The 26814-nt window shown below is 37.3% G+C and overlaps 1 protein-coding gene across 14 annotated transcripts in view; it reads right to left on the bottom strand.

Moving 5' to 3' along the window:
• Window positions 1–334: 334 nt before the first annotated feature.
• MDM4 (MDM4 regulator of p53) overlaps window positions 335–26814 on the bottom strand; it is a 42892-nt gene continuing 16412 nt past the window's right edge. For 2 of the 14 annotated variants that reach the window (XM_089908334.1, XM_089908335.1), the window contains exons 3-11: window positions 25728–25802; window positions 23417–23550; window positions 22350–22405; window positions 18669–18736; window positions 17882–17981; window positions 14849–15009; window positions 13407–13556; window positions 11621–11701; window positions 335–9656 (exon numbers count right to left, since the gene is read on the bottom strand). In XM_089908334.1, coding sequence (XP_089764460.1) covers window positions 9084–9656; window positions 11621–11701; window positions 13407–13556; window positions 14849–15009; window positions 17882–17981; window positions 18669–18736; window positions 22350–22405; window positions 23417–23550; window positions 25728–25802 — 1398 coding nt within the window. In that variant the 3' untranslated portion in view covers window positions 335–9083. The other 12 variants (XM_089908336.1, XM_089908338.1, XM_089908337.1 and 9 more) reach the window with 12 other exon arrangements.

The following is a 26814-nucleotide window of genomic DNA, read 5'->3' as shown; positions in this document are numbered from 1 at the left end:
CACTGCCTTCAGGATAAGGTTCAAACTTGTTAGCTTGGCTTATCACATCTTCATTACCCAGCCCCTCCAACACTCCAGTCCCATCTCTCGTCACTTCTCCAGTCACATCGTTTGCTCCAGTTATGCGGAACAACTTTATGTTCCCAAACAAGCCACTCTCTTACCTGCAGTACTTTCATTACTGCTTCCTCAGCCCATGTGGAAACTGTCTTCTGTCCCTAACTTGACTGGTAGACTGTTAGGCAACTTGAGGGAGCTTCCTTATTCACTGTGGTATTCTCAGTACCAAGCAGGCTCTGGCTCCTATTAACCCTTAATAACTTTATTGAACGAGTTTAACTCTTATCCTTTATTTTGAAAAGAAAGCAAAAGGAAAACATTAATCAAATCAATTTAGGGTTGGAGATATACATAGCAAGATTATCCCTGTATCCCCAAACCTGCGATGACCTGAAATCTTTCTAATAGCACTAATGCTTTTTATACTTTTAGAGGTTGGATTTGAGCAAATTCTAGCAAACAATCACTGGCTAGGCATTCGTCTGCTAATAACAGATTAGCTCAGTTACTAGTTTCAGCTTGCCTTCTTCTAGCCTCAAGACTACATTCAATAAGGATAAACCTGCAGTACCAGGAATTAAGGTGAGTAGGATACAAACCCCAGGAAACAAAACACGGTATGCAGTTGTTATTATTAAAAAGTAACTTTTGGGACTTCCCTGGTGGCGCAGTGGTTCAGAATCGCCTGCCAATGCAGGGGACATGGGTTCAATCCCCGGTCCAGGAAGATCCCACATGCTGCAGAGCACCTAAGCCAACGTGCCACAACTACTGAGCCTGCGCTCTAGAGCCGTCAGCCGCAACTACTGAGCCCACATGCCTAAAGCCTGTGCTCGGCAACTATAGAAGCCACCGCAATGAGAAGCCTGCGCACTGCAACGAACAGTAGCTGCTGCTCGCCACAACTAGAGGAAGCCCGTGTGCAGCAACAAAGACCCAATGCAGCCAAAAAATAAATTAAAAAAATAATAACTTTAAGAAGTCACAAAACATGGGAATGGTTGTGTGGACACAGAAGCTGGCCTCATCCTTGTCTCTAATGCTCCTCTTGCTTTTTTTGTTTTCATTTTTAAAATGCCATCCCTACTATTCCCACTCTCTCTCCCACCCCACCCCCAGGCCTCCTCATACAGGTGTATACTACCTAACTCTAGGGGGATATCATTTGTATGGCAGCGTATGAAAGGTCCTCCCAAAAGTTGTGCAGTGAGCACCAATCTGTGCCTACTATGTGACAGCCGTAAGCTCAGGACAACTGACCAGATGCTTTACCCACCTTAATGGCCTCAGCTACCAGGGAATGATCTTTTGAAAAGCATGTGTGTACTTTGTGACAAGCCCTCAGTACCTTTCACACTAGCCCCAATTCAAAAACACAACAAAATAGAACCCTGCACTTGGCACCTCTTCATAAACTCAATAGAGGCAAATCCATTGTCATCATTTGAAATCTCTTCAGTAGCAAAGAGGGTGGTGGACAGGTTGATATATTCATGGGTTCAGAAGAGTTTGGCAGTCTTGGGCCAAGAAGACGGCTTGCCTTAAATCATTCTAGACTTGCAGTTGCTACTGTATCTGCTCTAATTCTCAAGGCCTCTAGTGGGGGTAACTCCACAACTCACTGCCTTAGCTCAATGCTAAAAATACTCTGCAAAATTTTGAGGTTTCCTTCAAGATTGGGAGCCTAAAAATGAAATACAGCAATTACTCTAATAGTTAACTGTGTGTATGTTGATTGGAGGTGGGGGGGGGATTAAAAGTTGTTGTTGTTGTTTTTGAGTACAATAACTTCTATTTATTCTCTTCATTCCTGTCAGACCAAAGACTAAAGACAGAAAACAAGATTTTGCTATATACAAAACCAATTACATATTTCCCCAATAATGACACCATGAAATGGCAAAATGAAAAATATTTAATACACAAAAAAAGCACAACAGAATCAACAGATATTAAAAGCATTACATAGTGCAAACACCGAAAAGATACAGAGCTAGTAACTTAGTGGTGCTTATAGAGATTAGGCAAGAACTCATGAAAACATCTGCTCTTCTCATTTGGTGGGCTGGTCACTATTCAGTTATTTTAAATTGCCTTTTTCTTCCCACTTTATGAAACCACATTTGCTACTCCTATTAATTATGACTACCTGATCAGATATGTTATTTGGAAAATTGCATGCTTTCTGTATACCGACTGCATTTTATGCCATCTACTCAAGTGCGTGTAAGACAGAATTTTTTATACCAAGACCATAGCAAGGCAGTTGTAGCTACTAGCCAAATCTACACACACACTTCTCTCAGAACCTAGAGGCAGAACTCTTCTAGACAAGAGCTCATGTCAAGCAAAGGATATCTGAGCTAGAGGCATGGGTAAAAGGAAGCAATATAGGCTCTGCTAGGCAGGCACAAAGGGGAGTTTGTGCTCAGCTTCCAGGACATGAGGTATTCTGAATATATACCCCAGAGCTTGGTCTACCAAAAGCGTAACAACTTCTAATATCTTATTCAAGGCAATTAGAGGTTCTATTGCGCTCCCACACTTAATCCCCACAACAAACTATGAGGTAGAAAGAGTAGTATGTGGACTCATTTTACAGATGAGAAAAATTGAGGCTTAAGAAGGTCAAGACTGGGACTCACCATGGTGAAATAATCTTACTCCTTATCTCTACCCAAGAGGCACTTAACAGCTCCTAGCTATAGACTAGGAGAGAGTTCTATTCAAGAGGCTGCTTTGCCAAGTGCTGAGGAAACCAGAAACATTTCATTCCTCCTTTAAAACATGTTCTATAACTTTCTAAAGGGGGAAAGAAAAAATCAAAGGAGACATTTTGATTCTTTATGAAAAAGGAAGTGGAAAAAATGAGGCAAACTGTAGGGAACAAAATGTATACATTGCTATATTTAAAATGGATAACCAACATGGACCTACTGTACAGCACAGGGAACTCTGCTCAATGTTATGTGGCAGCCTGGATGGGAGGGGACTTTGAGGGAGAATGGGTACATGTATATGTATGGCTGAGTCACTTTGCTGTGCACCTGAAACTATTACAACTTTGTTAATTGGCTATACTCCAATATAAAATAAAAAGTTTAAAAATAAATAAATAAAACAGATAACCAACAAAGACCTATTGTATAGCACAGGGAACTCTGCTCAATATTATATAACAACCTAAATGGGAAAAGACTTTGAAAAAGAACAGATACATGTATAACTGAATCACTTTGCTGTACACCTGAAACACATTGTTAATCACTTATACTCCAAAATAAAATAGAGTTAAAAATTAATAATAATCTTCCTGTAGGAAGAGGACAGGTTGACCTCGATTTCTAAATGCTGAGACAATAGGGGAACTAAATCCCCTGTTGCCCCATCATACACACAAATCCTCAACTACCGTTGTTTTGTACTAGATGGTAGTTCTGATGTCATATCTTTCCTTCTTATTGCTAGAATCTACCACCTAACTCTGCAAGAGAAACAATCCCCAGGACTGGCTGGAAAAGAGGAACCTTATCTAAAGATACTGTAGTTACAACCACCCAAGGGGTAATACAGAAGGCCTTTGGTATAAAAGCAATATTCAGAAGTAGATAATAACTTTGAACTCCAAGAAAAAAGAGCAACAGGATAGAAGGAAGGAAGGGGAAATGTCTGACATCAAAGTACTTACTGTTTAAAAAAAAAAAAAGCCTTAGGATAAGAAATTAGATGCTCTAATAAACTGTTATAATAATGTCAATTTGCCAAATTACAGCAACTATTCGAGAAAGGAGTTGCTCTGACAGCACTATTTGGCCCTTTTTAGGATCCTTGACCCATCCTGCCCCAAGAAATGAGGAGTTCTATTTGCTGTGCCATGTTCCCAGAAGACATTTAATAAAGATCCTGAATGAAGGAAAACAATCTGAAGAAGCAGCATCTTGGATTTCAGATAAGCTACCAAGATATACTACCTACCTCTTTCTGCAGATACACTTCTTTCTCTAACATTTCAGTCATTCAAAAGGCTCTTGAAAGAAGTACAGTAAACCCAAGTGTAGGTTTATTATAATATGCTCTTTAACAATGCCACATTCACCAACAGTAGAATTATTTGGGATTGCACGTTCATTGCATTAAAAGATCTCAAAATGCTAACAGGACATTCTCCCATAGGAGAGAAGAGATCTGTGGCTCTTAAAGAAAGAATATAGCAATGGCAAACAAGGAAAGCTCTGTCAACGAAAAGGATATCTCAAGGCCATCTGGAAAACTGTCTTCATATTAGGTCTGGGGAGCTACTTGAACCACTACCTCAGATAATCCTCATTTCCAGTTTAGCTTTAGGGTCCTCTATATTCCTCCTCAGCTAATCACAAATCTGGGAAATTCCAGCAAAGTAATCTCAGCATAGCGTATGGCAGTGCAAAATTTCAGACATTTGTAAACACTGTACATGTTACTTTTGGCACAGGGGAGGGCTTGCAGGTTCCTTTATCTTTGAAGTACAGATTGTAAACACAGCCAGTCCACAGACATTTTTAGCAAAAGCTTTAACAGTCTTGATAGTGTGTGTGCACACATGTACACCCATGAATGGGAGATCTGTCAAAATGAATTCTTTAGGACATGGGCCTGAATAATTTAAGCAGCTATCTGGCTAAATGGAAAACAACAGATTCACAGTATCTAAAATCATATACTTTCAGAAGTTCATATAACTCTCTGTAGGAAAAAAATCAAATAGCTGGTTAACAGGTTTCCTCCTTTCTAAAGAAAACCAAGAGGTAACACTACAATAGCTTTGTAGAACGCGAGATCTTAACATTTACTAATTTCTCAGCGACTTTGCAAAGGAGCCAACATTGCATCGAACTGACATTAAAAAAGTTTACAAATGATCCTGACCTTTAAAAATAAATTCTTACAAACAAAATAACGTCCCACAAAGCATTACATACATCTAAATATACATAAATTATTATTAAAACACAACTGAATATTTCAAATGCTTGGCAGTGATTCAATCTTATATTATACAACTTCATGGCAGTTTGGAAGCTGGCCTGGCTGGACACTGACCACTGTTCAAGCCTAGGATTGGGAACCTATGATATTCCATAGATGGACTGTGAAGAAATGCTTATAAGTTTAAAGCCTTGATCTACGATTTTTATAAAGTCTGATTTAAGTATTAAATACAGAAGCATACCAAATATTATAATTATGGTGCAAGTAAAATGAGCTAACAATAAGAGACGGAAGACATTTTTAGCTATAATCTAGAAATTCACCGCTTTTCTAAGGATTTGTCATTTCTGCTCTGAACATTTTGTCTGGGATAACATGGTCATAAATATTAATTTATATAACTAAAATAAGAAATTTGATGCTAATGTGGGATGATTTCATTAATCACAAGTCTATGGCGTGATGCAGTGGAAACTATACACTCCACTGACACCTACTTTAACGGATCCTTTCCTCACAATTAAGATTTCAATCCAAGCATGGCTTACCTATAACTAGGAAGACCATAATAATTTAATGTCCAAAAGAAGACATTTGAGAGTGAAAGGGGAGCAACAGAGATGAACTGGATAGGATGCTGAAAAATAGGGGCAAACTGGCACTGTCTCCAGAAAACCAGAGTACATAGTCACCCTAACTACAAAATAAATGACAGTGCTTGGAAGTCAAGCGTTTCATCATCACATAGCAGTAAACTATGACGTCTTCAAATACAAACCATGTCTTGCTTATCTGTACCGCAGTGACATTGAAAAAAAGAACAAAATCAAAAACAGACCAAGAAAACGGCTTAACGATTCTTGCGGGTAAAGAATTGCTCTGATAGTTCTATTTGGCCCTTTTTAGGATCCCTGACCCATCCTACCCCAAGAAACAAGGAGTTCTACTCGCTGTGCTAAGCTCCCAGATGACATGTAATAAAGATCCTGGATGACGGAAACCAATCTGCAGATGCAGCATCTTAGATTTCAGATAAGCTACCAAGAAACACTACCTACCTCTTTCTACAGATACACTTCTTTCTCTTTAATATTTCAGTCATTCAAAAGGCTCTTGATAGAAGTACAGTAAACCCAAGTGTACACTTATTGTAATACTTTCAGCTCAAATGCGCAGCTTAAGATCTTCTAAGTAAAGTACTTACTGCTAATGGGGACAGTAAAAACCCAGGTGACCCAAGGGGAAAAGAAAGTAAGTAGAGTAACATAAGAGGATTCTGTGCTAGGCAAGGATGCACCAAATTAGCATCAAACATCTACACACAAATAAAAATTCTAAATTTTTTCTTATTTAAGTTTTCTAAAAAACTGCAGCTTTATAAGGAATCAGAGGGTACAAGTGCAGATTCCAGCTCTCCCTGCTCCTTCTTTGAGTTATCACTTGCAAAAGCAATTAACTGGCAAAAATAGAACAAAATCGAGGGCTATCGAACTATTATGAAGAGAGTAATGGTGGGGGGGAATTAGGGTAGAAAATCATTTAACTTTCTAAATATTTAGAGCATTTACCATAGTCTAACAAAACACCGAACAGTCTAACAAAACACTGAACTTGAAGAACTGGTTCTACTTATTGGGGGGAAAAAACCCTTGTCCCTAATGCCCGGAGGGAGCCAGAGACCTGAGTTTCATTCCCCAAGAAGGAAAAATACTGGAGAAAAGAGTTCAGGTTCCTCTGCCATCTTTACTTGTCTTCCCAATGGGAGGAGCAACTTATCTGATTACATAAGAGAGCTTGATATTTACTGTGCCTTTTCTCTTTGGGGAGAAAGGGTTAAAAGTCTCTGTTCTCTCTGAAGTCGTATTTTGGCTGCAACTCATATTCTCCAACAATATTTTAAGGTTATTAGTTGTTCCAAATTCAATAAGCACCACCATTTAACAAATAATGAGAAGGAAGCAAGTATGGTTTAAAGGTTTACTACAAGAGACTTAGATTCTAGTAATAGCTCTATCACTAGCTGTGACTTTCAGAAGTCATTTATCCTTTCAGCCTCATGTGCAAAATAAAAGGGGTTGAGTAGATGAGTGCATTCTAATTTTAAAGTTCTATGAGTTTAACAAAACTTCTCTAGAAATTAAATATAATGCTAAACAAAGGGCTCTTGTTCTACTTCCTGCACCTTAAAACACCCTTCCTTCTAAGGCACGGCAGGGCTTCCAAAAGTGTGGTTTGTGAACTTGCGTCAGCTTCCAGAAACACTTGTTCAAATGGAAATCCCCGGCCCAGACCTCAGGGATCAAAGAGTCTGCGTGTGCACGCACTCCTGTGAGTGTATGCACGTGTGTGTGTTTGGGGCCGGGGGTTGAGATGGGCGTATAACAAGCAACACAGGTGATTCTTATGAGCCTTAAAATTGGTAATTCTAGGGCCTTGGTTTTCAAAATGACTACATTCATACTGGTACCCAGGCATACACCAAGATTTTTTCCACAGGGAAAGCAGACAAGAATATCTGTAAAGAAAACAACTTAAAGATCTTCAATTTCCATATGTATTCTCCTAAGATTTACGTGATCAGATAAGGCCTCTTCAGAGCTATCATTTCTCTTTAATTACTTTCCTTTTCACAACTGCTATACTATTTTCAGAAGAAAGGCTGCCTCTCACCCATCTAAAATCTTACTATGGGGCACTGCCTCAGAATGTAAAAAACCTCAGAGGCATCAAAGACAAAAAACCCCTAGCAGACTCCCAAGAGACAGGAGGAAAGAGTAAAGCAAAGAGAGCTTTGGTTAAAAACCGTGTGCCTTATCTTTTTTAGAACTGTCGTTGAGAAGAGGTTGTGCCATAGATGTATATAATACATTTAACTGAATTAAATAAAGTCAAACACTTTGACTGAAAATGAAATCTGATTTGGCTGATTAGTTTTATAATGAGAATAGGCTTTGCCAGTTTATATGACCCGACTTTTTCTATAAATTCAATCAGCTAAATCTACAGATCCAAGGTTTGGGCAAAAATATCTTTAAAGGACATCTACAATATACTGGATGATACATCCTCTGTAAGTACTTAAATTTTAAAAATTTAGAAGTCGAATTAAACATGTGCAAAAGGAAAACTAATCGAAGGTGAGAGCCATGAAATGGTGGAGGAACTGCCTGGAAAGTGGCACAAGAGAACATTCTGATGTGACAGAAACATCCTATTAGAAGGGAACACTTTGTTTGCTAATTATACCTCAATTTTTAAAGTACGCAAAATATCATATATACTTTTTCAAAATTCTTCTTGAGGTACATGAGCAAAAAATGTTTGCTACCACTGTTCTAGACACTTTACAAAAATATTGGTTCCTCTGAACAATGCAACATAAAGTGATCTACTTTATACATAAATTACTTATGTTTTTTTCATTGTTAGCTTTAATATTTTTCTAATAGCCATCTTGGATTTTGAGGCCTAAGAACATTCCCTAACAGAAAAGAAGAGTAAGGAATAAAATTAACTAAAGAAATGATTAATCTTCAAGTAATTTGATAAATGAAAGAATGAATGTATTTCTATTTGTACTGGTAGTTGCTCCCTCCCAGATCTTCATCTTCTTTTTTTTTTTTAAATAACTTTCTTTTTTTTTCCTTTTTTTAAATATTTACTTATTTATTTGGCTGCACCAGGTGGGAATCTTCGCTGTGGCATGCAGGATCTAGTTCTCCCACCAGGGATCAAACCAGGCCCCCTGCATTGGGAGCTCAGAGTCTTAACCATTGGACCACCAGGGAAGTGCCAGATCCTCATCTTTGAAGACAGAATGAAGTGATTAACTTCTCTTTTAATGTTAATGGTGTCTCCGAATTGATAATCTAGTTCGAAAGAACTTATTATCAAATTCCATATAAGTTTAGAAGCAAAAATATGTCCTACAGCACAAATGTTTCCATGAATAAATGAAAGTATGAAATGGGTCACACTGAGTAGAGATGCTCAATACTGACATTTTGATATATGACCAGGCCCTGTTAATATTTGTCTGCAACTCATTGATTCAACTATGCTATAAAAACCTTAATAACCAACTGAATCTCCTTCTTGCAAATAGGACATGAAGCCCCAGCCTTCTTTAATCTTCTGGCACAATGAAAACAAGTGACAAGATGGCCTGTCCTCCCATGAATTATGTTCCCGTCTCGTGGTCTTTTCTCACATAGACTACATGGCTTCAAGAGATTCTGGCAATCCTCCATGTTTTCTGTACCTGTTCTCTGTTCATAAAGGTTATCTGATTTTTCTCCCATGCTTGATATGGTCTCTTGGCTTTCAGAACTGTGAGCCAAATCCAAGAATTCCACTGAGTTGCAGGGACCAAAAAGTTTGGAGTTTTCTTCCTTTACATATATATCTTTAGGTCTAACAACTGGAGCTGATATGGTTCTTCTGCAGTCAGGAACATCAATTCCTTCACTTTCTTGCTTTTCAGGTATGGCAGTGATATCAGACGTGGAGAGAGAATGGGTTAACTTAGAACAATCTGAATACCAATCCTTCCTCAAGGCCCAGCAACGAAAACAGTACCTCTTGCTTGGAGAGTTAAATTTCTTGCACTCAGTACACTGCCACTCATCCTACAAAGACAAGTGCAGCCAATTAATACCCACTCAGTGGAGAACATGATGCTGAGGAAAAGGGAAAGCAGGCCAAATTCTCATCATCTCACACTAAGCTAGTAAGAATCCAGACATTCCACACCAGTGGTCTAGCTAAGAACTTGAACAAAGTCTATGGCTACGTGTAAATAAGTCTTGAGAAGTTTTACAATGATAGTGACATAACTGCCATTTCAAGCCAACATTTGATGTAGCTAATCTTTTAAAAAAAGTTAAATCGTTTTAGCTTTCTATTTAGTCTGGGTAGAATTTACATTGTTTGCTTTTCCCCACTGCCTTCTTTTTAGGTCATTTTTCTTTGTATAACTTACCCTTTTATTGAGCAAGAGGCTAAAGAATGAAGAAAAGATAATACTCTTTCCTACTAATTAAGAAATGTTATAAAATTTGTCAAAAAGGAAATTAAAATGAAATTTGAAAACTACTACATTTACTCATGCTCTCTCACTGCTCTCAGGATCATAGGTAGCTAATTGTGTGCCTAAATCACGTTCTCTGAAAAATGAATGTTCTTGTCCTTGAATGCCAAGTAATTTTTTTCCTACTTCTCCATGTTCAAATTAGGAGATACCAGAGCTCAATGAATTTCAAATGCCTTTCTTAATTCAAAGGTAGCTACCTGGAACAAGTCAAGAGTATTTAATGTGGATAATTGCCTGGCTTTGACAGGATCCATGACTCGACACATGCTGACTTGATTACTTTCAGAACGAAGGCCAAGCACTTCAAGTTTAGAAGTCATAACTCAACTGCCTATACTGAGAGGCAGGGACACAACCATTTGTTAAACTGGGATGTTCTCCAGAGAGCCTCAGAACATTCTTGCCAGTTTAAGATCCTCAGATTTCATCTGAAATGCTATACAAATACCCAAAGGAACTTCAAAGATCTGGAATTCATAATTGATGGTTTGTCACAGTCTAATTGGCATCACTTTTCTTTTTTAGTAGTACATAAAATAATAGGGCTTATTAAATTCCATGGCATCTCTGAATTGATGAAATACAGTCTATTTGCTTAATAGGTTTTCTGGGCCCAAGTAGCCTCAAAAGTCTGATGAAGATGGAAACACTTATCTCTGCTACTTGTATTATGGTCAAGAACACTTAATGGACCAATATATCTCACCTTATTACTTAGCTATGCACAAACAATTTGCAATGAATTACCATAATGGTTAGCAGTGGTGGGGTGTGAGCTAGGGGGAAGGATCAACACTAGAGACAACCTAAAATTTTTATATCCTTACACAGCAAAATGTAAAATCCCCTCCTTATCCTTCCCCCACCACCCTTCTTCCCACAGTGAGTTAGCTGAGGAAGTACTAAAAGGGAAATGGGGAACTAGCATGAAAAGAGAAAAGCAAGGTATACATTTGAATCTAAACCTGAGCTGCCAATTGGTGACAAATCCACACCTGTTATCTAACAGCCTAATACTCAATATTCATTTATCAGCCCCCCATTAATATAAACCTGTGTAGAAGTTAAGCCATTTTCCATTTGTTTCTATTTAAGAAAGCACTGAAAGTATTATACTTGACCAAGAATTTTAGATAGCTTATAGGCCTATCTTTGGGATTACAGAGAGGCGTTTAGTGGGAAAAGCAGTACAGGACTATTTTGAATAACTGTGTATCCACTGCATAACGTCCAAAGAGTTTTGAAAGCAGGGAGAAAGGCACACAGAGAGGCATTTAAGTCATCCCTTTTCAAGGCAGGGAGAGGATTAGATCAACTCATCCCCTTCTCTTCTCAAATTCCAATAAAAATCTAACAAGATGTAAAGAAACCAATACCTCTACCTAGGAAAGGTAGATAGAAATGGGGGATATGGCATTCTTCAACACAAGCGAACTGCTGGAACATTAATATCTGAAGACGTGGGTGGTGTAAAACAGCTCTTTTACTAGAAACTCATACCTCAGAGGTAACTTCTATATCAGTATCATCACTTATGGACTTAGAGTCCTCAAGGTCATCATTTTTTCCCACTTCAATCACCTGAGAAAGCAAAGACATCTTATTAGCAAGGTTTACCTATTTTAGATGCCATTACCTGAGAGCAAAAAAGACAGAAGAGCTTCAGTTTAAAACTCACATTCTTCTCCCAACACTAGCACTTAAAAAGGAAACTGCTTATATATGAGACATGATTCCGTACATACCTAGTTGACATTTCAGTAGAATAAAGTACCCAGAGGGGTTACCAAATATCTTTGGCATTCAGAAGAGAGAGAGTTCCCAAATTTATGCATTTAAATAAACAATATCAGAGTATAAATTATTAAATGGGGAAATTTTTTATCTTGAGAATCTATGTAGGCATTCACAAGAATAAAACAGGATTACATGAGAAAATGGAAGTAAAAAGCACCATATAAAATGAGAAAATTAGATGTGAAGAATGAAAACAAAGTACATTTTACTTTTCATATTCAAAAGTAAAACTAGTTATGTGATACTCTTGACTGTCCTATAAAAACATGCCCATGGACCAGGAAAAAAAGTCAAGAAATGTGGGAAGCATCTTTTAAATTCTGAAATTTAAAATTCTAAAAATTAAAATCCCAGTTTTGTGATCCAATGAATGGAATGAAATCAATTATGATACAATTATGAACCACTGTATAGCAACTTTCTCACAGAAGTTCAAGTATTTTAAGTCCCATCTCTCTCTATAGAAGTTTCCAATGTCACCTCTGTCTTCATTCTAACAACTTGTACTCCCTCCTAATGCTACCAAAAAATAACTAGCTCAACAAAGACCAAGCATCTACCTGCCTCCCACAAACATATCAGAATACCCTTCAGGGACCCAAATTACTATGAAAAGCCTTTAAATTAAAAGAATGACCCAATTTAGGTCTGGTTTTTGCAGTATTTATTCAATGGATATTTACTGTGACTCTCATCCAAGTCAGCACTGGACCTGCTGCCCAATGCTTTTTGAGACTTGAGCATGTGCCTATATGACTCTTCATCTTGGTGTGCTTACACCATGTGTACTATGAATTCTAACTCTCTTCCTTCCTCTTATTTAAACTCTAAAATATGTAGGAAGAGCTCATCTGTTTAGTTCCATCTAGGTATAAAGCAGGTATGGAAACTACTGAGAAGTCTAAGAAATAAAGATTTTTTTTTTGCCCTACAGGATTTTGTGGCCATTTAGAACTTTGCCTTGTTAGCAAAGCAAGGTCTCCAGAAGAAAAAACTCCACAATGGGAGATTAGACAAGCAGGAAAAGGGTACCTTATTGCTTCTAACAAACTAGGAGCTTTACCCATGAAGGCCTATCCTATTTTTAAGACAGGCTTGGTTAACTTAATGTAAACCTTGAAACTGGATATAGGAAAAGTATTTAAAAAAAAAGGGGGAGGATTAGAGCTTCCCTGGCGGCGCAGTGGTTGAGAGTCCGCTTGCCGATGCAAGGGACACGGGTTCGTGCCCCAGTCCGGGAAGATCCCACATGCCGCGGAGCGGCTGGGCCCGTGAGCCATGGCCGCTGGGCCTGAGCGTCTGGAGCCTGTGCTCCGCAACGGGAGAGGCCACAACAGTGAGAGGCCCGCATACCGCAAAAAAAAAAAAGTGGGGGGGATTACATGAGTCATTTGTTCTACAAAGCAGCACAAGGTCAGGTCACCAGATCTGAAAAGATTATACTATATGCATGTAAATCCAATCAGTGTGAAATTTTCCCACAACATACCTTTTTGTCTCTCACCTTCCCTACTTCTTCACTTGTTTGTTCAGTATCAGTAGCTTCAACTTTTATTCCAACACCAAACTGCTCTGATACTGACTCATTCAAAAACCACAGGTCATCTGTGGTGTCTGAAACAATGGCAGTACCTATATCCTAATATAAAGAAAACAAACATGAGTTTTTGTAGTCAGAGGTTTATTAGAGATGTTGAACCCAAGTAAATGAAGCCAAAACTCAATGTCCTCACACATCTCTAAAGAACACCTAGCCTTTCTTCTACAGATATGTATTCATTCAACAAATATCTACTTGGCAGCTACTACGTATAAACTAATGGGTGGACATAAGAGCACCTGGCAAGGAATTTTCTATTTTAACAGTAAATCAGGCATTAACACCAGAGAAACAGCACTAAAGTGCTTAAAAGCTAAAAACTCGTAGTTGCTCAACTAAATAGAATCTATCCACTACAATCCGTTCTGAGGACCTAGAAAACTTCTATTAATTGTGACATATTCTTTCCTGTAATAGTCAATGATGTTTACCAAAGAAATATGAGAAATACTGATGATAATTCAAACCTTCTGTCTTCTTTCTGAACTTTTTTTTTTTTTGAGGTAAAGTTGGTACATAACACTTCTTTCTTAATTCTTCACTTTAAATATAACTTTCTACATTCATCAACAGACATTTTATGACGTGTTTTTTCTACAATATTCATAAGAGACAACTTATTATTTTGCCATTATTATACGTCCACTCACTTACTGAACAAATACTCACTAATTGCCTATTATGTGTCAGATACTGCCTATTGCTTCTATCTAGGCAACAGAATAGAGTGGTCAATAATACAAAAGCTCTGGACCTGTATTTCAATGGGGTCAAACAGACAACAAACACATAAACAAAATAAAATAATAGTTTTACAAAGTGAGAAGTACAATGGAGAATATAAAAGAGCAGAATGGTGATAGCCTGAATTAGGCTGTAACAGTGAAAGTAATAAAAAGCGGATAGCTAGATTTCAGGTATGTTTTAGAAAAAGCGTTGATAGCCTGAATGTGGTATATGAGAAAGAAAGAAATCAATGATATCCCTTGATACTTGGCTGGAATAGCTGGGTGGAAGGCAGACTTATGAAAAAGGAAACGCTGAATAGGAGTGTTAGTTTAAAAAAAAAAAAAATCAAGAGTTCTGTTTTGAACATGTTAAATGTCAGATCATCTAAGTGTTGAGTAGGCAGCTGGATATGGAAGCTGGGCACTGAGGAGAGAGGTCAGCACTGAAGATACAGATTTGGGCAACACGTGCATAGAGATGGTACTTAAAAGTCATAGCACTGAATGGGAATTCGTAGAGGATGTAATGTATGGTTCAAGAGTAACCAAGAATGTTACTCTTTCAAAAGAAAAAAAAAGTTCCTCTTCAGATGTGAAATTCACCTGATTTGTCTGTAAATCAGTTGAGCCATTACTTCTAGGTGTATAGTTATTTCTCAAGTTTCCTAAAAACCACCAAGGCAAGCCAGCTACATCCCACTCCTCAAACCCGAGGTCCAGTCTTGACGTCTCATCTTGGGTTAAATTTGCTACCAAGTCTTCATCTACAAAAGTCAAATGAAAAGGATGGTAACTATGTACACAACACTTAAGAATCAAGACTCTCTTTATAATACTTACAATCTCTTGTGTAAGAGAGGTAAAAAGAAATTGCTCTTCCCAGTAAGAAAGAATCAGAAGTCAAATACCTGTCTCAGTGGCAGAGCCCAAATCTCCTTCCCCCCGTTTTAGGCTTCATTAGCAAGTAATGACACTAGAGATCATTCATCAAGGAATATAAACTCTGAAAGCATCCAAACAATGACACTGTTCTATCAATAAAAGGATATCTAAATGGTCATTTATTGGCAATTTAAACATCCCTACCACTGTAATAACTGAAGACTTGCTCCAGTACATGATACCTGACAATAGCTTGATTCAGTGGACTGCAAATGATGATGGCATAGTGGCCCAACCCTTGAGACAGAAACAAGGTGGTACAGACCATAATGGGCAATCACAAGGTTGCCAAGGCAGTCTCACTGGTACCACATATTTTCGGACATTTCTCAACAATTCATATGTTTCAATAGGTAACCACTATGAAACACTGAACTCTAGGCTGTCCAAATAAATACATACATATGTCCCTTCTGGATCAATAGGCTCTTTTGGAGTTAAGATATCTAAAATCTAGAAATATTGCAAATCCAAAACATATTAAGGGCCCACATGTTCTCAATAAAAGATCTCGTGTTATACATCTAGATGATATTCAAGGGAGTTACAAACATAAGTTTGTTGCTACCACATGAAATTCTTTTCCTTCTTTCCCATGTCCAATCTTTTTCGTTGTGCTTTACTCTTTTCCTACTTTCTTACTCTCCTCTACCTCTTCCCAATGCCCTAGGCATGCCAATGGCAACCAAGGTATTTAAATGTGCTAAGACACATACGGTTGAAAAAATGTCTGCAATAAATGGATCCCTGACAAAACAAAAGGTACCCTCTCTACTTACAAATTATGTTGTTCTTGCCTATTAAAAGGCATACTTGTGCTCACGGAAACTTCAACTATCTTTTACTTACTCATTGCTGAAATTATGAGAAACCTAGTTCCTGAGAGGGTGCCACATTAAAGTTATCTTCAACTATTCAAGCTCTATAACTTCTTGGGAAGGGAATGAAAAGAGGCCATTCTTTCCACATATAAAAATTCTGTCCTTTCTACATGTACACCTCCCTGAAAATACTAAGCTATTTCTTCTCAAAATTTACATCACAAACTTCATAAAGTCTCTTGAATTGGCTGTTCTTATATTCTGAACAGCCTTTTGAGTAGAAAATAAGCCAGCACCTGTATTTAAAGAAACAAAATTACACATTTAATACCATGCAGACTGGAATAAGCTCCAACATAACTAGATAGTCCAAAATTCAGTTTATATTCAAATGCAATTTGAAGAAGACAATCCAGCATGATAAACAGATTAAATTTTAATTTAATCATTTAAAATAATTTCAGCAGCATAATTTTCTGGGATGTTACTAGAGGTCTAACCTGCCAATTTTGCAAGTGTGAGCCAGGTACCTATACTAGAAACCATCGTGCCATAAAATATCTTTGAGGAATTTATGATTTTACATTATCTTTGCAGGAAAATTTTTAGGAAATGCTTTATGAAGTAGGGTTTGGGGAAAACTTCCAAAATGTTGATCAACTCACTTAACCTGACCATACTATATCTAATATGAATGGCAAAGATCTAATGACTACCATCCAAGGGCAAAGGAGGTACTAGGCTTCTTATGTCTCATTCTTGGCTGTGAGATATTAAGTATATTTTACCATCTTTGCAAACTTCAAAAAAATCTATGAAAATTAGCCTTTGCCTCAAGCAGACAAATAAAAATAAAAATTCTAACCAGATCAAATGTATAACAGGGATGCCAAGATTTAAAAGGCCAAGGCAGCTGAGTTACCAGGTGGCAAACTGATAAATGTGCGGCTATCTTCTGTTAGCATGCTAGCTAAAGGAAGGGTCTTGCTCCATCCAGTCATCACATGTTGCTAAAAAAGAACTACCACCTTCTTCAAAGTTAACAGTGGTGACTAGGGTAAAAAAAAAAAAAAAAGGTTTTCGGAAAAGAATGAAAAATAAGTATGACATATGCCCCCACTACTTGACATACAAAGAGACAGCATTACTATTTTTTGAGTTCTCTGTAACGGTCTTAATTACTGCTAGTGCTTAATATGGATAGATACTATTTCTAAGTCACCACTGGGACTTCCCTGGTGGCGCAGTGGTTGAGAGTCCGCCTGCCGATGCAGGGGACACGGGTTCGTGCCCCGGTCCGGGAAGATCCCACATGCCGCGGAGCGGCTGGGCCCGTGAGCCATGGCCACTGAGCCTGCGCGTCCAGAGCCTGTGCTCCGCAGCGGGAGAGGCCGCAGCAGTGAGAGGCCCGTGTACTGCAAAAAAAAAAAAAAGAAAAAAAAAAGCATCTGCCTTGCAATGCAGGGAATGCCAGTTCGACCCCTGGTGGGGGAACTAAGATCCCAAATGCCACAGGGCAACCAAGCCCGTGCACCGCAACTACTGAGCCCACGTGCCACAACTACAGAGCCCACGCGCTCTGGAGCCTGCGCGCCACAACTACTGAACCTGCGCACTCTGGAGCTCGTGCACCACAACTAGAGCCTGCGTGCCACAACTAATAAGCCTGTGCACCACAACTAGAGAGAAGCCTGCGCACTGCAACAAAGAGCCCACACGCCGCAATGAAAGATCCCGCGTGCTGCAACTAAGACCCAATAAATAAATAAATAAACATTAATAAAAAATGAAAGTCACCACCAAAAAATAAGAGAGAGAGAGAGAAACAGAGAGAAAAAAAGAAAGGTCTACATAGCCTTAATCCAAAACTTACCTTCTCTAGAATTTCTGCATTTACGCTGTGAGGTAGGCAGTGTGGGAATATTGCCTTCTTCAGTTCTTTTCCTGGAATTGGAACTTTCCTCTACACTTTGCTGAAAAGAAGGGAAAGGTGTCTCTCAGTGCAGTAGAAATGACTGTGACCAGGGGATGTAGCAGTTCCATTCTGGCTCACCAGTTAGTGTGCGACACAATGGGTTACGCACAAGAAAGGAAAACTCTGGAGTTCACAACAGTCATCAAATAAAGGCAACCTCTCCTCAACCCACTGTGGGGAAAAAAATCTGCACAAAAGGCCAAAATCTACTGTTAAAAACAGGTTATCAATATAAAGCCTCTAGCCTACACAAAATTAGGCATAATTCAGAAAAAAAGAACATATACCAAGATGATCATAAAGTTTTCCCAGGTTTGGGGAAGCTTTAAGAAATGGCCTGACCTGAACTTAATTGCAACAAGCCTGTTAAAATTTAATAAAGCAATTTCCTCAGACACCTACATACCTACATCATCACACACACAGGCACATACAAACCCTAAGAAAATGCAACTGGAAGAACTGAAGATCAGAAGTGCTACATCCCAAGGAAAGATTCAGAGACTGGAACTCTGTTATGGGCAGAACAGAGAAGGTTCACTCTGTCCCTAGTCTGTGAACTCCCAAGAACCTTTCTTGTTAAATTCTTACCGCATTCAGGGAAAGGTCTTGGGAGTCCAAGATCATAGGTACAGAGAAGGGGCCACTCTGTACAACAAAAGAAGTCACCGTGTGGTGATTTTACCTTCAGTTGGTCTTGACTTGGAATATCCATACTGTGATCCTGTGCGAGAGCGAGAGTCTGAGCAGCATCTGGATAGCAAGTAAAACAAAAGGAAAACCTTCCCTGGTAATAACCATTCTTTCCACACCAAAAGGACCTCAGCAAACAACCCTGGAGCCAGGTTTGGTCCCTAAAGATGATTCTGACCGGCCAAGGCTTTCATCCAAAAGGAAAGGAAAAATGAAAACTAATAAAAATGGCATAGATCAAGAGAAGCTATTTTCAAAATATATTACCAAAATATAATCTGAAGAAAAATCAAAAATGACTAAAAAATGTTCTTCCATAGCACACTTTCAAATTCAATACAGAAAGTGATTCCAAGCACGGAATAATGGAGAGTATTTTATCATCTATTCCTATAGGTGTGTTTCCAAATTTGCCTAACTTGTTAACAATAAGAAAAAAATTTTGGCTTTTTAATTTAATTTTTATTTTCAAGTGTTAAAGCTATACAGTATTATGAAATCTAAAAATCTGGGATTTTTCCCACTTGCTTTATGACACAATAGCATCCTCATGCATTCTAAGTGTCAACGATGATTTCACAGTTTAAATTCCCATCCCCTGAATATAGATTAGTTTTTTTAATCAACCAGTCTTATTTTTCCCAGTTTCTATAAACATTTCCTAAGAAGGAAGAAGTAGATAAAGTTTTTCTCAAGGCCAATAAAAAGAAGCAAAGGAAAGAATAACCTGAGAGAATTTCTTAGATAGAGAAAAATGTATTTCAAGGCCTTGAAAATTTTTCAAGCAGAAAAGAAGAGGAAAACTTAGCTACAGGAAAAAAAAGATGCAGAAAATTTAATAACCTGGATCATTCATTATATGAGGCTATTTGTAACTATATGCACCCAAGTTAAGTCTATCATGGATTGGGTTCATCAGCTACTATCAGGTCCAGAAATAAGACACTTATGGAAAATGCCATCCTCATCCAATAAAGACTGCCAGAGAAAGAATACAGATCCTACAACTGGTCTGACAATTGAGCTGTTTGGCACAAAGCAAACACTTTCAAAACTGTAATTATAAACAGCATTATTTCTAGAAGTATTTTTATAGATAAAATGGAGATACTGAGAGTTTCTTTCAAGAGCCAGCATTTTCTGACCACAGCAATCTTTCAAGATCAATTAATATACAATGCAGTGAAGCATTTCTTTAATAAAGTAATTTGATTACTGTCATTTCTAGTTCTATATACTACCTTAGGTTAAAACTATTTGAAGCAAAAAGAAATTATCGGAGAAAACTATAATGTTCAAGGAAATTTTAAAATAGATACAAAATTTGTCATATATATTTCATTTTATTAAAATACATGTGGAAATTTGGAGAAATGATTTATAAAGAACCACCTTCATTTCTTCAATCGTCAAAATAAAAGGTTTATCTCATTTGCAAAGGTATAAGATAGTTGATATGGAAGGTGCTTTTCTCATTTGCCTTTCAAATAAAACACATGCAACCCAATTTATAAAGATCAGCAGATGGCCAACCACAAGTACTAATGCAAGTTCAAGTCCAGAACAGACAACCACTCAAAATTACTTTGGGACAATTTCCTGGTTTTGATCACTGCACTACGGTTATGTAAGATGTTACCATTTGGGGAATCTGGGTAAAGAGTATATGCAAATCTTTTTAATATCTTCATAACATTTTTGTAAGTGAAATTATTTCAAAGTGATAAAGAACAAAGAAAATGTTTCAAAGATTTAATGTTCAGATTTTTTAAATGTGTTAAAAAAATTAATTGAGGCAAATTCTGTTACTAGCAAGGGTTAAAGAGACATCAATGTGTGGCACAAAGGAAAGAGCAAGGACTGGACAGTCACAAATATCTCCTCTATCCCTTATCAGTGGCATCTCATCTTGGACAAGTTACTCATTCTATTAAAAAAAAAAAAAAAAAAAAGCCCTCAGTTTCTTCATCTCCAGACCTTCCTCACAGGGTTGTTATGAGGATAAATTGAAATGTTTGCTACAGAAATGTTCACTTTAATATATGGCATGTTAAATTCTGCTGAGGAAGTGCAAGAAAGAAAATGAGAGAGAAAAAAAGTGAAAATTATACCCACTCTAGATATTCAGAGAACACATCAATCAGAAAGCAAATTTTAGTGAAAGAATAGATAAGCAAATATAAAATTATCTGTGTATTTCAAGCCTGTAGTGACTATCCCTGGAAAACCATACTATTTCACAAGTGACTGAATTTCAAAAAAATGCTGTATCATTTGCAAGGCCTTCCCTCTCAAACAGAAATTTACAGCTGAGTGAAGTGGGCAAATGGCTCAGTGAAACCAAGAGGCTTCAAAATTCACTGTAAGTTCAAACTCACATTTCAATATGAGAGCAAAGTCTCTTTGCTCTCACTTTAAAGAGTAAATCTTTATTAGGAATGGATTTTTTTCAAACTATTTGTTTCACTAAACTATTGAAAAATAACCTATCTAAAGGGATTACAAACTTGGGCTTTCTTCAAAGGACAACCTTACCTAAAATCTAATTTGAAACTCACAAAATGGCTTCATGTAGGAATGGAGAAAGAAGAAAGTTTCACTATTTGGAAATGAATGAGAGTGTTACATTTTAGTTGTATCCAGTTTATTCACTTATCTCTAACACACCATACTTCAGACCCCAAAGCAGCCAGTTTCCTGCACATAACTAATAAACTAAACTCAAAGGGCAGTATTTGAAAGATATAAAATCAAGCAAAAGGTTAGACAAATTGGCATTCAAATAACAGAAAGCTAAAACCTTTAGGTGAAAAGTTCTTGGGGGGATCTTTATAAGATGGATCAGGGTGACACCACATAAGCCCACAGAATCTTAACATCACTGAAAGAGGGACAGGTAGACCTTACAGGGCTCTGATGTGATGCAACAGATATATAAAGCACCACCTATGAAACATTCTCAACAAAACATTTAACCTTGAATCTATCCAAGCACTATTTGTTTACCAAAAATAGAAGAGACAGAGAAACATGTTAAACAACATCACAAGGATACAATCTGCAAACTAGAATGTGGGAAATTCTACAAGACAAATCATCTATTTCTTCAACAAACAAATGACATAACAAAAGGAGGGTTAAGTTTTATAGATTAAAAATACTTAACAGACATATCAGCCAAAGGCAAAGTGTGGACTTTGTTTGGATCCTGATTTGAATAAGCCAAATGTAAAAAGACATTTCTGAAATAACGGGTTAACCATGCATGAACTGGCTATTGGATAGTATTATGGAGTTACTGTTTATTTTGTTTATTATGATTAATTTTGTTGGGTGTAATAATGGCATTGTAGTTGTGTTTGAAAGAAAAATGTCCTTATCTGTTAGAGATTTTTTAAAAGCCTGTGTAGATGAAGCAAATATGGCAAAACATTAACAATTACTACATCTAAGAGGTGGGCATTAATTATACTAATCTCTATTTTCACTATATTTGAAAATTTTCACAATGAAAAGTCAAATAACACAGTAGTAACATTCTGTGTGACAGGTATCCCTCCCAGTCATGCCAAGACAGCATTCAATTTCCATCTTGATCCCCCTTGTTCTCCCATGATTTGCCCCCCTGAACTCAAAATTGTGATAAAGACTGAAGAAATATAATGAGACATACCTGTAGTAGCAGTAGATAAAGTGACAAGATTCTTTCTTAGCATATCATAGAGAGGGCTGTCAAAGAGATAAAATTAAAAATTAATCCCATGGTTTTCCATTAACATGGCATCTCCCAACATTCTCTATAACATATGAAGAGGCAGAATTTTTTCCCCAGAATAGATTTTATTAAATTATTTAAGCATCAACATGTTAATACCCAAGCCCTTGTGTTACTCTGCAACCATTTAAAAAAACTAATTTACGTTTTATTTCATAAGCTAACAGTAACCCAAGTGGGGAGATTTCCTTCAAGACTACTTCCTTCTAAGAACTAAGTTTTACATTTTATTGGGAAATGGAGGTGGGAGTCTTAGAAGAAACAGTCATCACAAAACTATAGAGAGAATGAGAACAATGACTTCTCAACTACTAATTAGCTTTTGACTGTGTAAGTTAATAACCATATACCCTGTGCAGCTGGAGAATGCCATGCAACAGGTAAGAATAGCTCTAATATGATTCTTATGAAGCCCATCGTTAACCTCAAACTGCCCAGCAATTCTACATTTCTCTCATCAGCTCACTCTTCCTCTCTATAACAACTGTTTCACAAAATTCTAATCTCGCCACATCAATCTCCCTCCTACCTAGGCCTTTACACACGATGTTCAATCTGCCAGAAGCTCTCCTTCAACCAGCTCCCTCTAACTAATTATCCTTCAGCTCTCAACTCAAATATCACTTCCTCAAGGAACCTTTCTTCCACCCCTAAGACCCTAAATCCCATCCTCCAACACAGCCTCATGTACCTCTTTTATGTAACACTTATCATAATATAATTTTACCATGTATCGATGTGATAATTCGATTAAGATGGGGAAGAGTGTCTACTCTTTAAGCTCCATAAAATTAGACACTGTGCTGCTCACTACTATGTTCTCAGTGCCTCGCAATCACCTGATATATGTAGGCCCAACAAATATTTTGTGGACTAAAAGATTAAATAACCATTAATAACCTATGGAGATTAGGTGGTTAGGTATAAGCACCCCGAAAAGATAAACAAACCCTCACTCTTTTTACCTTGGATCTTTCACAGAGAAGCTCTGACGACCTAGTAGCTCTCCCAAAAGATCTCCACCACAATATACCATATGCTGCTCCTGCTGATCATAAAGCTGCTTCACCATTATATACTGGCCTAGATAGTGCATGACCTACATGGGAATAACATACTATGAAGAGATCTGTCCAGCTGCTGCCCAAAACACAAATTAAATGAGGAGATAAGGTAAGTTAGTTCGCTAGAGAAAGAGGTAACATATAATGAACATGACTGTCAGTGCTTGTGTAAGGGGTCCTACAAAAGGGCAGTTGCCCCCAATTACTCGGTTCATCTACTTATTATCATTCTGGACACTATCAGACCCTTACTTTTTAGAATAAAAATGTACCAGTCTGATAATGAGAAAAAGTGGTGAATTTACTTAGTATCCCCTTAATGTTCTCACCAGTCCAAGTAAAGGGGTCTGTTCTATTACTAGAAGTAATAAACTTTAAATTTGCCTGGATCATAAAAATATTTTCCAAGTCCAGGGGCACATTACTATAGGCTTTGATGTATGTTCACTTAAGTCTTTTTGGCAAATGAAGTACAATGGTAATAAGCCATTAGCACTATAAGTGCATAAAACAGAATTTAAGTGTTTATCAAATAAAAATTTAGTCTACCTGACCTTTTTCACAGAGTTCACAAAATGGGAGGGAACACACACAAGTTCTTGATTCAAAATTTTTAAGTTATCCAATTTTCCTCATGTGATAGATTTTCCTCCAGGTGATAGATTTTTTTTTAATTGCTTAATAGTTAAGTTCATTTAATGATAGTAATAATTTTATCACAGATCACAAATGGACCAAAGTAGCTATCTCTATCTTTAGGCCCTGACTTCCCAAGAATTATAAGATATTTGCACAAAAATTTTCCTAATACTGTTTCCATTATATTGAAGCAATGATGCTCTTAGGCTCCCATCCATCCCAGGCAACATGTCCCAATATTAACGGAGCTCTCATATCTAATCAAATATCTAGAGAAAAATAAGATGAGAAAGAACACCTACTATAAGAAACAGGAGGAAGGTTTGTTTGTTTGTTTGTTTTTGGCCATGCCATGCGGCATGCGGGATCTTAGTTCCTCAACCGGGATTGAACCTGTGCCCCCTGCATTGAGAGCGTGGAGTCTTAACCACTGGACCACCGGGGATGTCCTGGAAGTTTTATATTTATGTCTGTCCAACTTCCAGAAAAAAATAAATCCACTACAAGTATACAAAACAAGATCTTCAAAAACACTACTCTGAATTTCTATATGCTACTATTCTCATTATACCATATTGCCTCAATGCACATACTGATAACCAATATATAGAAATAAAAAACTAGGAAATTCCTCTTTATGCACCAAGTAGTGTCAAGATTCATAATAAAGAGCTTACTGTGTAAACTGACTCCGTCCAACATTTCCCCCATAAAACATATGTAATTAACTCTGTCTTAACTCAGGCAAACTCTGCCATGCTACTGAAGAAGACAGCATAATGCATTATAACAACTTTATTGATATAAAAATCCACACTTTAGTAACAGTTTGGAAAAAAGTCTTACCAGAATTTTAGATACAAAGTCCAAAATGACAAACTTAATTTAAAATGATAAAAGAAATATGAGTATTCAAGAAAATCTGAAATGCCTCCAGATTTGTTTCCTTGAGAGGTAGAATGACTCAGGAGCATAGCATTGCTAACAGCTTTTATGAAAAGTCAAAAAGAAGCTTGAGAATTTTGTTTCCTCTGTTTAAGAAGGGTTCGATCTTCACCCTACTAAATCCAAGCAGTTCAAAGAGATTAACATTTTAATACTGAGTCTTTTCCACTTAAAGAATTCAATTTGTTTCTGTGTTAAAACTTTAGAAACTAAATAAGTTATTTAAATGCATGTTTAAAATAACTCATAGTGCTCAAAAGAGTATCTGACAGATTTATAATGAAAAACTACTGCATTTAATTCCTGCCTCACAGCATATCTTGTAAATCATAGACAGTGTCTTTTTTTTTTTTTTTTTTTTTTTTTGGCCACACCATGCGGCTTGCTGGATTTTAGTTCCCCAACCAGGAATCGAACCCATGCCCCCTGCAGTGGAAGCACGGAGTCCTAACTACTGGACCGCCAGGAAAGTCCCTCGATGGTCTTTAAAATACAACAAAAGATGCCTCTCCAGTACCACAGGAATAGAACTTCCTTTCTTAGGCCTGATTTCAGAACTATACATTCATAGGCTTCTATTATACTTCTCAGCTTTTCTTTAAGCTGAGAATTTTCTTTGATGGCTTACCTCTTTAACAGTGAACATTTCACCTTGTGCACCTGCTGCCTGCAAAATCTTCAGAAGTGGCAGTTTTGGTCGTACCTGATATAAACATAAAATAAATTTGCTATTTACATTTCAATTAGACTGGTTTCTGAGCCCCAAGGGAAAAACAAATCTCCTTAAACTTTTTTTTTAACAAACCCTGGTTCATACTTAGCATCTAATAACTACAGAAGATCAGTCTATTACTTGTTAACTTCCTGAAAAATCACATTTTCAAAAGGCAGCACATTCACACCCACTAGGATGGCTATAATAACAGGAAAAAAGAAAAGAAAAAAAATAACGAGTGTTGGCGAGGATGTAAAGGAACTGGAACCCTTGAGCACTGCTAGGGGGGATGTAAAATGGTGCAGCTACTGTGAAAAACGGTTTGGCAGTTACTCAAAGAGTTAAGCATAGAATTACCATATGACCCAGCAGTTCCACTCCTAGGTATATATCCAAAAGAACCAAAACCAGGGACTCAAACAAATATTTGTACACCGCTGTTCATGGCAGCATTATTCATAATAGCCAAAAGATGGAAACAACCTAAATACCATTGACAGATGAATGGATAAACGAGATGTGGTATATACATACAAGGAATAGTGACTCTGTTTGCCATCTCTTGACTCTGATTATACAGTCTGTCTTTAGTCACAGAATTTAATTTTTTTCATTTTATATGATCAAATTTGTCTCTCTCATCCTCTTACAGCCTGCTTGGTTTTGTCTTTTTTTTTTTTTTTTAATATTTATTTATTTGGTTGCACTGGTTGTGGTAGGCGGGCTACTTAGTTGTGGCACGCGAACTCTTAGTTGCGGCATGCATGTGGGATCTAGTTCCCTGACCAGGGATCAAACCTGGGCCCCCTGCATTGGGAGCATGGAGCCTTAGCCACTGCACCAGCAGGGAAGTCCCTCCTTGGTTTTGTCTTATTTAAGGTCTCTCTTATTCTAAAGTTTCAAAATACTTCCTAAATTTTCTTCTAATATTTTTTATCATTTCACTTTTTACATTTAAATCTTTATCTCTCTGGAATTTGTTTTTGTACAAGGTTTGAGG

The sequence above is a fragment of the Delphinapterus leucas genome, chromosome 1 (assembly GCF_059928025.1).
Source record: "Delphinapterus leucas isolate spDelLeu-1000000601 "Yukka" chromosome 1, BTC_Dleu_Yukka2, whole genome shotgun sequence".
Taxonomy (NCBI): domain Eukaryota; kingdom Metazoa; phylum Chordata; class Mammalia; order Artiodactyla; family Monodontidae; genus Delphinapterus; species Delphinapterus leucas.
The sequence above is the reverse complement of the archived record's forward strand: the minus strand, read 5'-3'. Positions and strand labels throughout refer to the sequence as shown.